Source organism: Amblyomma maculatum, chromosome 4 (assembly GCF_055883805.1).
Source record: "Amblyomma maculatum isolate TAMU_Amacu chromosome 4, ASM5588380v1, whole genome shotgun sequence".
NCBI lineage: Eukaryota > Metazoa > Arthropoda > Arachnida > Ixodida > Ixodidae > Amblyomma > Amblyomma maculatum.
This window is the reverse complement of record NC_139347.1, coordinates 3,617,282-3,633,564: the sequence shown is the minus strand read 5'-3', so window position 1 is coordinate 3,633,564 and position 16,283 is coordinate 3,617,282. Positions and strand designations below refer to the sequence as shown.

Genomic DNA, 16,283 nt, shown 5'->3' with positions numbered 1-16,283 from the left:
TCCTCCAATCAAGAATTTAACTACCAGACGAGCCCGTCCTGGTCTACGTAGAGGAGATGAAGCGCCTGTTTCGCCGCGCCGACCCTAACATGACCGAAGGTGAGAGAGTGAAATTCTTAATGCGAGGCATTAAAGAGTCGCTTTTTGCAGGGCTTGTCCGTGTATCCGTGTTGGAAAGAACGTGGCCACAGCGTGATGTCCAGAACAAGAAGAGCGTACGTTTATTGAAGCGTGCCGATTATATAACCCGCAAATGATAACAGGCAGCTCGCACCGCGCATGTCAGCGGCCGACACGCACCGTCATACACGTGCCTGATACATCTTTTCGCGGGAACAAACAAAAACATGCAGTAACAGGGATTAGTTAAGCGCACTGGTTAAATTCCTCGTCATAGCACAGGCGTTGCGGGGCCCGCCTGTTCCGGGACGACCTCCTTAATACTGGTGGCTTCAAGGCACCCGGAAGCTCGCTTCCCGCTGTATTGGCCGCGCACGTTGGTTCCCCAGCAGTCCTTTGTGGTCCTCCCGAGGCCTGCGATGCGAGGCAGGTACCAGGTGACGAAGGCGAGGCAGGTACCCGGGGGTTGTCGATTGGCCTACTTGTGTCGACACCGTCGTCACTGTCCGTCTCGGCATACCGCTCTCGCGTCTCTACGAGATGTCGCCGGTTACGTCGCAGAACTCGTCATGCACAGAAAGAGCCCAAGTGCCACAGGGAGCAATGGCAGTGTAGAAAGTGTAATCGCAAGCACAAACCGAAGCAATGCCCCCCGCCGGGGTGGCGCAGTGGTTACGGCGCTCGACTACTGTTTTCAAGGACGCGGGATCGAATCCCGGCCTCGGCGGCAGCTTTTCGATGAAGGCGAGGCAGGTACCCGGGGGCATAGCCTCCTTTATACACTCTGTGCCTGGCAACTCCGCGCTCTGCGGCCGTCGTCGCCGCTCCTCCCCCGTTGACAAGTTACGCCGCTGGCTGCTGAGAGACGGCGACAGCGACGTAGGGTCGCCCTCGCCAGGCGAGTGCCGGGTTTGCAAAGCGTCCGGATAGCCACGCGCTGCCGCTTCCTCGCTGTTTCGTGGACTATTTTTCAGTGTGTAAGGTCATGCTTCTACTTTTATTAGCCATCGGGTGCTGCAGGAATACAGCATTGCACTAATTGGTAAGTGCCAGCTTTGCTTTATCCTTCCGGCGATCGCTGCGTAGTATTCAACTGCTTTGAGGCTTGTAAAAAATAGTGACAGCACCAAACACTGTGTTTATTAAGCGTCAATACTGCAATAGTAGTGTTAGGTGTGCACCTGTGCTTTCTGGACTGCAATGCTAGCTGCTTCCCGGCCTAGCTCGTCTACGTAGTGTGTTATATGTACGCCCGCGAAGTTTTTTTTTTTTTTGCATTATGCTATAATTACGAAATTTGGGGACAAAATAGAAACACAAAATATATCTATTGTGAAGATGTCTACTTTAAAGTGAGTTAAACCGAATCGTGTAAAGCCTATATTAGTTTTCCTTGTCAACTAAATCGCTGTCCCTTTCTAGCATCGGAAACCGCAAAACTCGTACTCAACGACGTTAAGGCCTGTGAAAAATAATGACAGCAGAAGTATTTTTATTACGCGTCAGTAAGGTAATAATAATATTAAATGTGCACGTGTATTTTCTGGACTGCGATGCTAACTTCTTCCCTGCTGAACTCGTCTGTGTGGTATGTTACATGTGCTCTAGTGCAGTATTTTTTGTTTCGCTAACTGCGCAATTCTGTGAAAAAAAAAAAAAAAAACACAAGCTTGTCCTACTGTGCTGATTATTTTGGAGTTATCGAAACAGAAAGATGCAACGCGTATATTTGGCTTTCCTTGTTTTTCAAGTTAAGAAAAAATAAAAACGTTTGTACGACGCACTGAATCATTGAAAGAAACAGCTGATACCAAACTTGTTCTTACAGATCGCAATGGCATACTGCGATGTAGTTGTTCGAATCATCTGTAAATCAAGCTGGCTTCTGAAGTGCTATTAGTGACAGAAGGCACTGTGAACATTTTTCCATACTTGTGGCAACTATTCATCACACCACTTCTACATGGTACTCTTGTAGCAGAACTGCTGTTGTGAAATGTGTAAATAAATGCTGGTGCCGTTCTTCTTAAATTTTGCTTTATAGCAGTGTAGACTAGCATTGTAATTTTCCTATCACCATTGGCGCTAGCGGAGCAGTCATGCAGATATTCGAGCCATGCGCAATTTCTTGAAACTGCCTGACATAAAATATCATACAGCGTTGGTGATATTGCCTAACAAGTATCATGATCACTTGTGCTTAGTGGATGTCGTCCTTACAAGTAAATATGTTGAATATGCACGATTCATGCTTAGGAACAGTTATCCTACTAGCGAATAACAGCGCTCCCGCCCCGCGCCGACATTCGTACCCGTGCGACTCGTGCGCCTCGACCCCTACGTCAGTGGCGCCCTCAGCGAGGGGAGCGGCAGCGCCGCGCAACTTTACCCGACGGCGCCGCTCTATTGTTCGCGCGGCGCGTTGACAGGCACAGAGAGTATAAAGGAGGCTATGCCGGGGGTTGTCGATTGGCCTACTGGTGTCGCCACTGTCGTCACTGTCAGTCTCGGCATACCGCTCTCGCGTCTCTACGAGATGTCGCCGGTTACGTCGCAGAACTCGTCCATCTTCCGTTAGAAGCTGGTACGACCATGGAGAAGGAGCGCCTACGACCCTCGCCTTCCGGTCCCACGTTGTAGTTCCTCGCAGCCTTACCACGTCGCCTCGAGAAAGCTTCGGCAACGGTTTGCCCTGCGATTTCTGGCGATGCTTCTCTACCTTGCTGCGCGGCACTTCTTCAAAGTCGGGAAGGTTGACTCGCAGGCGTCTTCCTTGCAAAAGTTCCCCCGGGGATCGGCCGTCTTCGAGTGGTGCTGACCGATAGGCCAGCAGGCCTTGCCAGAAATCGTCCCCGGAATCCTGGGTTTTCTTCAAGATGCGTTTGACAACCTGCACACCTTTTTCAGCCAGCCCATTTGACTGAGGATAATGGGGACTCGAAGTCACATGCGTAAAGTCATAGTTTTTTGCAAATACAGCAAACTCGTGGCTCGAAAATTGAGGACCATTGTCCGTGCACACTTCTAGTGGAACGCCATATCTTGCGAAGATAGCGCTGAGTGCAGCAATTGTAGCCCTTGCACTAGTGTCCTGAAGTTGCTGCACCTCTGGAAAGTTAGAAAATGCATCGTAAGCAACCAAGTACGAGTCTGCAGCAAAGAAAAAGATGTCCACTCCCACCCAATACCATGCACATCGGGGAGTTGGCCGCATAAGGAGTGGTTCTTTTGCGTGCGCGTAAGCGAATTTCCTGCAGGTTGGACAGCTAGCTGCCAGAGAAACAATCTCACTGTTAAGGCCCGGCCAGAAAACAAGACGACGTGCCCTCTCTTTACATTTTTGCATGCCAAGGTGCCCCCATGAATTCTAGACAGAATTTTCTTTCGCATGCTCTTTGGTACGACCACTTTGGAGCCTTTAAAAAGTATTCCATTAACCACAGAAAGGTCTTGTGTAAAAGGCTTGAGTTCACCTTCCACTGGTTGTCCCCTTGACAGACTTTGCACCACGGCTTGCAGATAGACGTCGCACGCAGTTTCTCTCTGCAGTTCGCGCTGCGTCGTTGGCGTCACCATATAACCCAGGGATTCGACTGGGTGAATTTCCACTTCATCCATGCCAGTGTTTTGGCGGCTGCTGCTGCTGCCATCAGCAGCCGTTGATCGTGATAACATATCAGCTAGAACCAAGTTCTTGCCGGGAATGTACTGCAAAGAGAAGTCCTACATAAACAAGCGCAAAAAAGTCTTTGCAGTCGAGGTGGCATGTCATCGATTGCCTTTTCCGCAATTGATAAGAGTGGCTTATGGTCAGTTTCTATTAGCAGTTGTCGCCCGTAGACAAACTGATGGAACTTTTCGCAACCAAAGCAAATGCCAAGGGCCTCCTTTTCAATTTAAGCATACCTCTGCTCTGCTTGTGTTAGAACACGGGATGCGTATGCCACGGGTCGCCATTCATCATAATGTCGTTGCAGAAGGGCCGTCCCTACCCCGTTCCGCGAAGCGTCGCATGTAATCTTTGTGTCCCTTCGAGCGTCAAAGATTGCGAGCACGGGAGCGGTAGTCAAAACTTGTGTTACGTTTTTCCACTCTTTAGCGTGGTTTTCAGTCCACTGAAAATCGGAGCGACATTTGATAAGATCCCTTAATAACGCCGTTCTTTCCGACAGCCGCGGCACGAACTTCCCAAAATAGTTGAGGACACCCAGCATACGTTGAACTTCCGCTTTGCTTGTTGGTTCTGGCATGTCAATCATTGTTTTAACGAGCTGTGCGTTAGGAGATATGCCATTTCCGGTTATTATGTCACCGAGGAACTTTACTTCGGTCACATTGAACTTGCACTTCTGTGCATTGAAAGTCAACCCCGCTTTTTCGACAGCTTTCAGGACAGCTACTAGTCGGTCGCCGGGATCTTGTCTCGTTGAGCCCCACACCAGAATGTCATCAATATATACTAGCACGCCTGGCAGCCTGTCCAGAACTTGAATCATTGTTTGGTGAAACACTTCCGGTGCAGATGATATTCCAAACGGCAACAGCAAAAATCGGTACCTCCCAAAGGGTGACGAGAAAGTACATATCCTTGACGTTTCTTCGTCTAGTGGTATCTGGTGGTACCCCGAGTTAGCATCCAAGCAACTGAAGTATTTCGCACCCGCCAACTTAGCTTCCAAGTCTTCGCGTCTCGGGAGGGGAAAATGCTGCCTCTTAACGTGCCGATTGATCTGCCTGGGATCCAAACAAACTCGCAAACCGCCATCTTTTTTCTTGACGACAACCAGTGGACTTACCCAGTCAGTAGGCTCCTTCACTTTCACAACGATGCCAGCTCGTTCCATTCTTTCGAGTTCTTTTTTGAGAGGCTTCTCCAGCGCCAAAGGAACCCGGCGGGCTGGCTGCACGACCGGTACTGCTCCAGGTTCCAGGACCATGTGATATGGCTGCTTCAAGCAACCAAGTCCTTCGAAAATATGCCTGAAATTCTTGAGAACCTTCTGTAGGAGACGTATTTATAACATTCACGGTACGCTGAACCAGTCCCAAGGCTTCACTGGCGTCCAGTCCGGGTATAGGCTGACAACCGTTTTTCAGAATGAAAAGTTTCACTACCGTGTGGGAATTTCCAACGCGAACAGTTTCCGACACTGTCCCAAAGCACGTAATAACGCCGCCGTTATATGCCCGTAGTACTGTGCTCGTCGGAGTTAGTGCTCCAGCTGATGGCAGTTTTCGATAGACTGAAAACGGTAAGAGGCTCGCTTGCGCCCCTGTGTCTATTTTGAAGGCAATCTCCTGACCACCGACTTCAGCATTTACAGTCCACTCATTCGTGCCACATTCAATTCCTACGTCCAGTACGTCAAAGTCGTTCTCCGGAAGTCTGTCCGACTCCGCCAACTTCTTTTGACTTCCTACAGCAGATAGCAAAGTGATGAAACCTACCACACACGTAGCACTTTTTACCAAATGCTGCAAGTCTGTGCGCCTTGAAACAAAATCCACACAACCCTCTTCTTTACGCCACACCTCTTTTTGTTGTGCTACTGATTCTGCAATTTTGCAGATCTCCTCCGCTTTTTCCAACGTCAATCCTTTCTCTTGAAGCATCTTCTCTCGTAATCATAGGACTGTTGGTACCAAAGACGATCTGGTCTCTTACCAATGAGTCGTGTAACGTCCCAAAGTTACATTGTGAAGCTTGCTTCTTCAAGTCACGTAAAAATTTTTCGAATGGCTCTCCTTCCGCTTGGTTCCTCGTGCGAAAAATGTACCGCTCATGCACTTCGTTGCTCACCTCTGTGCAGTAGGCGTCGAACTTTCGTATCAAGGTGCTCTAGTCATCCTTGTTCTCGCCCGACTCGAACTTGAAATTGTTGAACACATCGAGTGCCTCGTCACCGGCGATGCTCAGCAGGAGCGCAGCTTTCGAAGCCTCACTTCTCGGTTGGTCCTTGACTGCCGACGCTTGCAGGAAAATCTCAAATTTCTGCTTGAAACGCTTCCATGATGCCGAGACGTTCCCTGCCAGACGCAGCGGTTCCGGTGCGACAAGCCGTTCCATGCTCCGTCCGCCGTCGGTGTAGCTAAATCGTCTCAGCCACTTCTGACACCATGTATCCGTGTTGGAAAGAAAGTGGCCACAGCGTGATGTCCAGAACAAGAAGAGCGTACGTTTATTGGAGCGTGCCGATTATATAACCCGCAAGTGATAACAGGCAGCTCGCACCGCGCATGTCAGCGGCCGACACGCACCGTCATACACGTGCCTGATACAGTCCGGAACCCGCCGAAAACTGTGGAAGAATTTGAAAGTGAAGCATCGACCATCGAGAAGACGTTGGACACCCGGATGCGCCACTGCGAGCGACCACTTCAACCAGACAACTCAAGCCACTACCGAAGCGCATCTGCAAGCGGAGAGAACCTTCGGGGCCTCATCCGGGAGATTGTGCGAGAGGAGCTCCGCCGATTGCTGCCATCGTCGCAACAACCCCAGGTTGCGACGCTCGCGGACGTCGTCCGTGAAGAAGTGCAGCAGGCACTGGGCGTTCCTCAAGCGACGACTACGACGGCTTCAGTGCATGAATCAGCAGCGATGAACTATGGTGCTGCATTACGTCGTCGTACACCCCGACGCAACCTCCCAAGCCGACGCGACCTCCCAAGCGCTCGTCTCTACCATCCTGCCCCCGAAAGCCGCCCATTGGCCCCCGCCCTCCAAGTCTACGAACGATCTTCAAGCCCAAGGAAATGCGACGCCTGGAGGACATCTAACAACCGACCGCTCTGCTTTCATTGTGGTGAGGCAGGACACATCCTCCATCACTGCCCGTACAGGCGGATCGGCCTCCGTGGCTTCGCTGTCGAGTCTCGACGCCCCTGACCCCATCCTAGCGAGCGCACTCGTCGCCAAGGCGTCTGTCATGCTCCCCATCGCCGTACATTGCCCGATTTGCGTCGCCGGGCCGCGGTTACTTGCAAGGACGGTCTCCTAACCCCCTTAGGGGAAACTAAAGGCAGCACCTTTGGAGGTTAGGTTGCTCAACGACGAAAAGACGAAGGTCCTCCGCCGCCGACGACCACTAACGACGACGCAGCCATTTCATCGCCGCTCCATACGACATCGACGACAACACGGCGAGAGTGCAAGCCGACACCACCGCCCAGCGAAGTAACAACGGTATGCCCGGCCATGACCTGAAGAAACGACGGAGCCCAGATCGGACACCAAGGCCCACGTGCAATGCGAGGACACGAATAAGCGATCTTGAAGTTGATGTCGACGGTCGTAGAGTCACTGCCCTAGTAGACACCGGAGCTGACTATTCAGTCATCAGTGGACTGTTAGCCTCTTAGCCTTGGAAAGTTACCACCACTTGGGATGGCCTGCTGATTCGCACCGCAGGTGGCAACCTGATTACTCCACCGGGGTGATGCACTGCAAGAATAACTGTAAATGGCGTACTTACCCCACCAGCTTTGTGGTCTTGCAGCAGTGCTCCCGAGATGTGATTTTAGGCATGCATTTCTAAATGAACATAGGGCTATCATCGATCTCCGATCCAAGCTCACCAAGCTCTCTGCAGACAAAGCCATACCTGCTACGACGACTTCGACGCAACACGTCGCTCTAAACGTCCTCGACGAAGAATTGACCGTTGCGCCCCGATCAAGGGTCGCAGTCAGCGTAGGTAGCGCAGACATCAAAACCGCAGAAGGCATCGTCGAAGGAAATATCCAATTGCTCTTGGAACGAGGTGTCGGCATCGCAAGAGGCATCGCGAAATTCTGGAGAGGACAAGCTCAGCTGCTGGTAACAAACTTCTCCGAAGAATACCGGCATCTCAACAAGGGCACGACGATCGCTTTTCTCGACGAATTAGCAGACCTCAAAGATATATTCACCCTCGACCAACCACTGGAAGACGCACCGGACCAATACCGTCAGCCCACATTTGACATCGACCCGACATTGACCTACAGCAGGAAGGACCAGATTCACAGACTTCTTCGAAGCTACAGGGAGTGCTTCTCGTCATTCATCGAAGGTACTACAAACACGACTAGCCTAACACCTCATTATAACGGACGAACACGGCCGACCTCTGCGCCAAAGCCCCTAGCGTGTATCGCCGTGAGAACGACAAGGAAATATGCGATCAAGTTGAGGAAATGCTGCGTGATGATGTAATCCAGCCATCGAACTCCCCCAGGCGGCACCAGTCGTTTTTGTGAAGAAGAAAGACGGCACACTTCGCCTCTGCGTTGATTACCGCCGCTTGAATAGCATAACTAAGAAGAATGTCTACCCGCTTCACCGCATCGACGACACTCACGTCCGGCTCTGAAATGCAAGGTACTTCTCATCGATTGACCTGAAGAGCGGATATTGGCAAATTGAGGTCGACGAAATAGATTGCGAAAAGACCGCATTCATCACACTGGGCGGTCTTTTTGAGTTCAAGGTGATGCCATTTGGCCTCTGCTCCGCCCCAGCCACACTTCAACGAGTAATAGAGACAGTCCTGGCAGGCTTGAGGTGGCAAATTTGCTTGGTATACTTGGGCGACGTTGTTGTCTTCTCGTCAAACTTTGAAGACCACCTAAAACGACTACAGACAGCGCTGGAAGCCATGAAGTCATCGGGACTAGCGGTAAAAGCAGAGAAGTGCTACTTCGCCTACGAAGAACTGCGGTTCCTAGGACACATTGTTAGCAAGGATGGTATTCGCCCTGACCCAGAGAAAACAGCTGCAATCGCACAATTCTCACCGTCTACCGACAAGAAAGCTGTGCGCAGATTCTTTGGGCTGTGCGCTTATTATCGACGATTTGTAAGAAACTTTTTAGCATCGCCGAACCGTTGACGCAGCTTACAAATGCTGACGTACTTTTTAAATTGGAAGCGCCGCAAGGAGAAGCCTTCGACGAACTTAAGCGCCGCCTGCAGTGCCCTCCTGTACTTGGCCACTTTGATGAAAACGCTGAGACCGAAATTCACACCGACGCGAGCAGTGGGAGCCTAGGAGCCGTTCTCGCCCAGAAGAGTGCCGGACAGGAGAAAGTAATCGCGTACGCTAGCAGGTCCCTCACAAAAGCCGAGGTCAATTACTCGACGACCGAGAAGGATTGCCTTGCGATCTTTTGGGACACTTCTAAGTTTTGGGACACTGGGACGTCCATACCTATACGGCCGACCATTCAAGGTGGTAAGCGACCATCACGCGCTCTGCTGGCTTGATAATTTGAAAGATTCCTCCGGCCGCCTTGCCAGATGGAGCCTACGACTTCAAGAATTTGACTTGACTTTAGTCTATAAGTCGGGCCGGAAGCATTCCGACGTGGATTGCTTATCCGGCGCTCCCGTCGATGCTCCCTCGAAGGACGATGAAGACGACGCCTTTTTGGGACTGGTAAAGCGCCAGCAGTTTCGCAGAACAACAGCGATCAGACCCTGAGCTGAAAGCGCTATCCGATTACTTAGAAGGAAAGACCGCTTTTCTCCTGGTGTGTTCAGGCGACACTTATCATCGTTCGCATTAAGCAATGACCTCCTCGTGAAGAACTTCGCATCCAGCAGGACCGCGCCGCTTCGTGTAGTGCCTAAAAGCGTCCGGCAGAAAATTCAGCAGGCGTTGCACGATAAGCTCGCAGCAGGCCATCTCGGTTTTGCGCGCACGTTGCGTCGAATCCAGGAGAAGTACTACTGGCCGTGACTGCCTGCCGAAGTTGCCCACTACGTAAAGACGTGTCGTGAGTGCCAACGACGCAAGATGCCGCCGATCAGACCAGCAGGACTACTAAACCCGATTCTGCCCCCAATCCTGACCTTTCAACAATTTGGGATGGATCTCCTCGGCCCCTTTCCATCTTCGTCTATGGGTAACAAGCGAATCGTCGTGGCCGCAGACTACCTTACCCGTTCCGCCGAAGCGAAAGCACTACCCAATGGCACCGCAGCAGAGGTCACCAAATTGTTCGCCGAACAATTGTTTTGCGACACGGCGCCCCAGAAGTGCTCATCACGGACAGGGGAACGGCGTTTCCGGCAGAGTTGACGCAAGCCATCCTGGTATACAGTCATACAAGCCATCGACGAACAACTGCGTACACTCTCCAGACCAAAGGCATTACGGAGCGCCTGAACAAAACGATCGCGGACATGATCGCCGTGTATGTCGACGCTGAACACAAGACCTAGGATATCATCTTGCCGTACGTAATCTTCGCGTATAACACGGCAGTCCAGGAGACGACCAGAGCGACCCCGTTCAAGCTTGTGTACGGCAGGAAGGCCACGACGACGCTCGACGCAATGCTGCCGCACGTAACCAACGAGGACAACCTTGACGTCGCCGCCAACCTGCAGCGTGCAGAGGAATCCCGACCACTCGCACGACAGCGTATTAAAGACCAACAGCGCATCGACAGCCGATGATACAACTTACGCCGACGCCACGCAGAGTACATTCCAGGAGACCAAGTGTGGGTTTAGACACCAATTCGCCGTCGCGGATTAAGTGAAAAGTTGTTGCGTTGATACTTTCGGCCGTACAAAATCATTCGCCGCGTCGGACCACTGGACTATGAAGTCATTCCCGACGGAACGTAAGCATCACAACGGCGACGCGCACGCCCAGAAGTTGTACACGTTGTAGGACTGATGTCATATTACGCGCGTTAAAGAATCTGTGGTGTTTAAACTTTGCAGTGTTCATGTTTAAGTTGCTTTGTTTTGGAACATCGAGGCGATGTTTTTTAAGGTGGGAGAATGTCGCGAAACTTTTCAAAACTGTATTTGTTGTTTTTTAACAGCCGCCGGCAAACGGCCTTATCACTCTCATTCTGGATCGCGTATCAGTTTTGTATTCTTTTTTTATTAACGCTCGATTTCACGAGTCGCACCGTTATCAGTTCCGTTGTAGCACCGAGATCTCTCTCGAAAATTATGGCCACGCATGTGTCGTGTGTCATGGATCACTGCCTCGTGGTAGCGGAGGGGCTTGCGAAACTCGATGAAGTCGCGTGCTCTGCTGTGTAGGGCCACACAAGAAAGACAGGTCACGGCAAAGAGTTCTGACAAAGTGTGATTCACTGGAGGAGGTAATGGGAACAAACCTCAGACGGAAAACCCTATGACCAGTCACAAAAGCATTAATGATATGGCGCCGGGAGATGAGCCCCCCAGATTGGAAGGCGTCCTACATGTTACTGGGGATGAACAAAGGGCGATTCCTAGTAGCTCCAGGACGAATGAAGCGATTAGGCTCAGTTGTGGATGTGTCGGGAAGCGACCGGAAAGTCCGATGTTGCAAGGAGATATATCACATAGAAACATGGAACGTAAGATCTATGACGCAAGGTAAACTGGATATCGTATAGCGAGACATGGACATATTGAACATTGATATCTTGGGTATCAGCGAGCTCAAATGGACCGGAATGGAAGAATTTAATTCCGGCGACCATTATGTCTTTTATTGTGGGTATGAATCCAGGAGAAGAAATGGGCCGGGTCGCTCATATAGTAAACAGAAGAATGGGCAAAGCAGTGCTAGGGTACAACCCCAAAAACGACCGAATGATTTCACTTCGGTTCCAAGGTCACCATTTCAACATAAGTTATCCGAGTCTATGCACCAACCACTACTGCTGAAGAAGCTGACGTTGAGATTTTATGCTGACCTGAAATGCCTTTCAGGCCGCACTCCATCATCAGACGTCCTTTTTCTCGTAGGAGGCTGGAATGCTAAGGTGGGGAGTGAAGAAATATCCGGAATTACAGGCAAGTTTGGTCTTGGTGAGCCAAATGAAGCTGGGCAGAGGCTAGTAGAGTTTTGTCGAAAAAACAACCTGACCATAGCGAATACTCATTTTCGACCGCACAACAGGCGCCTGTACGCATGGACTTCACCGGACGGTCTGTACAGGAATCAGATTGATTATATTCTTTGCCGGCAGAGATGGAGAAGCGCTCTACAAGCAGTAAGAACAAGACCTGGGGCAGATTGTGGTACCAATAATCAGTTTCTTGTTGCCAAATTTAGGCTTCGTTTGAGGAAAACGCAGAAAACTAGAATGCCTTTCAGGTATGATCTGGATCAAATTCCATCAGAATATGCTGTGGAAGAGAGGAATCGATTTCAAGAATTAGATGCAGAAGGCAGACAGCCTGAAGAGATGTGGATTGATATTCGTGATATAATACAAGAAGTTGCTACTAAGGTAGTTCCAAAGCAAAAAAATGCAAGAAAGCAAACTGGTTATCTGAAGAGGCTCTGCAAATAGCTGAGAAAAGGAGGGTGGCAAACGTTATGGGGGAAAGAGAAAGATACAGGGTTATCAATGCGGATTTTCAGAAAATAGCAAGAAGAGATAAGAATGCCTTCCTGAACATACAGTGCCAAGCAGCTGAGGACAACAGCCAATTGAGGAACACAAGAGCTCTGTATAAGACAATCAAAGATATCAAAGGAAGCTTCTGGGCTAAGCTGGGCGTGATAAAGGACAAACGAGGCAGGGACCTCACTGAAGCCTAAGAGATAAAGAAGAGGGAGCAGGAATAATCAGAAGAACTGTACAAGAAGGACCCGAAAGTGCAAACCCAACAAAAGACGGTTGTAATTACTGATCTTGAGCCAGGAATACTGAAGAGTGAATTTGAATGGGCTTTAGCCAGCCTTGCTAAGAACAAAGCTAGCGGAATTGACGGAATTCCAGCTGAGTTGCTTCAAAACCTCAACCATGACGACGCTGTTAACGTTCTCTATTCATTATGTCAGAAAATTTGGACAACCCTGCTGTGGCCACAGGATTGGAGGAGATCAGTTTACCATCCCATTCCAAAGAAAGGCAGTGCCAACGATTGTTCCAACTACCGCACGATTGCTCTTATTTCGCATGCTAGCAAGGTGATGCTGAAAATCCTCCAAGGTAGTCTGCAACATTATGTGGATCGGGAGCTTCCGGACGTGCAACTGGGTTTCGCAAGGGCAGAGGATCTAGAGACCAGATTGCCAACCTTCGCTGGATGATGGAAAAAGCAAGAGACTTCCAGAAACCCATCTACTTCTGCTTTATTGATTATGCGAAAGCGTTTGACTGCGTAGATCACAGCAGATTGTGGCACGCTCTCCAAGAGGTGGGAGTTCCAATTCACCTCATCTGTCTCATCAAGAACCTGTATGAATTGCAAGAGGCCACAGTCAAAACTGCGCCTGGTCTTACTGATTGGTTTCCGATTGAGAAAGGAGTGAGACAAGGCTGCATACTGTCACCCTGCCTATTTAACCTATATGCAGAGTGCATCATGAGGCAGGCCGGTCTGGACGAGTCTTCAGTTGGAGTGAAGATTGCTGCAAAACGTGTCAACAACCTTAGATATGCGGATTATACCACTTTAATGGCAGAAAGTGAAGTGTAACTCAAGAGAGCTCTGATGCGCGTACAATAATAGAGTGAAAAGTTTGGGCTTAAATTGAACATTGAAAAGACAAAGATGATGGCGTCTTGTCCTTTGAAGTCCTGGAGCATCAAAGGACAAGAAGTGGAAGCTGTGACAGATTTTCTCTTCTTGGGCTCCAAGATTACCCGGAAGGAGATTGCAGCCATGAAATTAGGAGACGCCTGCTTCTGGGAAAGAGAACCATGGCTAGCCTTGACCGCCTAGTAAAGAGGAGATACATTATACTGCCAACAAAGATTCGTATAACTCGTGCTATGGTCTTTCCTGTTGTGATGTATCGATGCGAGAGTTAGACTGTGAAGAAGGCTGACCACCGAAGAATTGACGCGTTTGAATTGTGGCGCTGGCGGAGACTCCTGAGAGTTCTTTGGACGGCCAGAAGATCAGATCAGTCGATATTTTCGACCATAAACCCTGACTGCTTATTGGAGGGTCAAATTCTAAAGTTAACGCTCAGCTACTTTGGACATCTGATGAGAAGAGAGGAGTGGCTGGAGAAAGATTTGATGTTGGGAAAGGTTGAGGGTCATCGGAGAAGGGGTAGGCAGCGAACGCGATGGTTAGATGGCATCCTCGAGGCGCTGCAGATGAAGTTATGTGATGTTAGGAAGAGAGTGAGAGACCGGAAAGCGTGGCGTGATGCGGTCCATAGGGTCCCGAAGAGTCGTACAGGACTGAACGACTAAACTGAACCTAACTGTATCTTTTTACAATGTTGCAACTTGTGCTTGTAGCATTTTGCGACGTTGTCTAGAGTGTTCTGAGCAGCCTTTAAATTGAGCGTTGACGAGTGTGACGGGCATTCTTTGTTCGTCGATCGACGAGCTCGATTGTTGCTATCGCCGCCGCCGAATTGCTTAGTTCTTTCGCGGGCACAAGTCAGCCCAATAAAGAGTTTATTTCAGTAGCGTCAAGCCTGTGTCTTCTTTGGGTGTCAACGGCCTTGCCACCACTACGTGGCAATATCACACCTCGCTTCATCGTAGTACCCACTTTTTATCCTAATCTAGAGAATGCGACATGACGATTGTGCCATAGATTGGCAGCGCTGCAGGCATGTTTGGAGAGCCGATTTTTAATGTGCACGTATTTTTCCGTGAGAGATAATTGTTGAGCCACAGCAGGGAGGTTTATCGCGTTCTTGAAGTTTCAGAAAATTTATATGACTATTACTAATTGCCTTCTACAAATCTCGAAGAGCCACCACATGTCACCGGGTCCCTGTTAAAAGCCTAAATATCAGCAATTGGAAAACAGCTTACAAGTTAACATTGTTACCCAGTTTTTGATGTCCTCCTTCTTCGGGACAATGGGTAGAGAATCTGTGTTGGTGTTCTGAAGCGACTGTCCTGACAACTTAGGCTTTCTTGAAAAACCTGAAACCGTTTTCGGCTATGCTTCTGTGCAGAAATATAAAGAGACGTGGTACTGTTCAAAGCTTCCTGAAAGTCCTGCTTTGCCCACTTTCTTGTAAAAGATCGGTCCTTCCAATACTCTCAAACCAATACTCTCAAAGAAATTTGAGTACATCAGGGTGTCGTTATGAGATAAACAAGAAGTTATTTGTCTGCTGTTGTTCCTGATGAGGGCATCCAACTTTGCAGCCTTGTTGTAATAGCAAGCGCAAAGAGCTACCCTTGTCCTTGTTAGAAGACGTTCATCCCGTCCGTTGCCAAGGACGAGAGTGGCGCTGCTAAATATTCTCAGGAATGAGGACAAAGCAATAGAAATGCATACGAAAAGAGAAAACTTTACAACCATCGCGAGACCTGAAGGTGATGGGGTCGAATTCAATTTCCGGACTGTAGTCGTTTTTCTTCCGCATCCTAAATAACTATGTCTATGACTGCATTAACATTTTAAATGCATCTGCAGCAAACAGAAGAAAATACCTATGCTTCTGCTGGGTAAGTGTCATTGATTTCCTTGCATGTTTCATTTCTATTATTCGCCGCTCCGCTGAAGTTAGCAGGTGCCCAGCCGGGTACCGGCAGTTTAAAACGCTATTATCATTTTCTTCTCCAAATTTATTTTAACCTGGCATCAACAATACCTGTCAGTTCTCTAAGATATGCTCGCCGCTGCGAAATTCTGCAGAAGTTGTAAACGGTATGTCACAAAATCTGTATTAACCGCATTTACGAAACTACGCTCGAGATGGGGTCGCGATGCCGTCTTCAACTTGCCATACTCATGAAAGGGTAAGGCTGAAAGAGCCCCTAACGTAGTAGCTCAAACTAGGGTGCACCCAATAGGATTGTGTAGTTCAGAGATGCTATATTTTCATTTTACATGTTACGAGCATCAATACGAAATTACCACACACCGGCCTAGTGATAAAAGAGGTATAAAATGAAAGACCACTGCAGAATCTGCATTGGAATAATGCAAAAGCACGGATGCTGCGGTCGGTTGCTTCTGGTTGCATCTAGTTGCCAAATTCACTTCTTGTTACCCATTGCATTCTTTAGTACTTTCAAATTACGCTCCAATCCCTTCCTATGCTCTTTTTCGGGTTTACTTCCGGTTGCGTGACGTCAAATTCTTGACGTAACCTTAGTTGACTTATTTATTTACTATTTTATTTGATACATTCAAATGTGGCGTCAAGCCATTGGCTAATGAGAGCATTTTCCCCTTTACTTTCACATTTTTGCCTCTTATTATTTACCTAATAACCTTTTTGGCCTAA

At 49.1% G+C, this 16,283-nt stretch overlaps 1 protein-coding gene across 1 annotated transcript; it reads right to left on the bottom strand.

Annotated features, from left to right (window-relative positions):
* Window positions 1-366: 366 nt before the first annotated feature.
* On the bottom strand, window positions 367-5,057 carry LOC146190220 (uncharacterized). Its single transcript, XM_084599747.1, has 4 exons — window positions 4,917-5,057; window positions 3,594-3,843; window positions 2,510-3,228; window positions 367-534 (listed from the first exon to the last, which is right to left on the bottom strand). Exons 1-4 carry the CDS (start codon window positions 5,055-5,057, stop codon window positions 367-369), a joined length of 1,278 nt encoding a protein of 425 aa, XP_084455873.1.
* Between the last annotated feature and the right edge of the window lie 11,226 nt (window positions 5,058-16,283).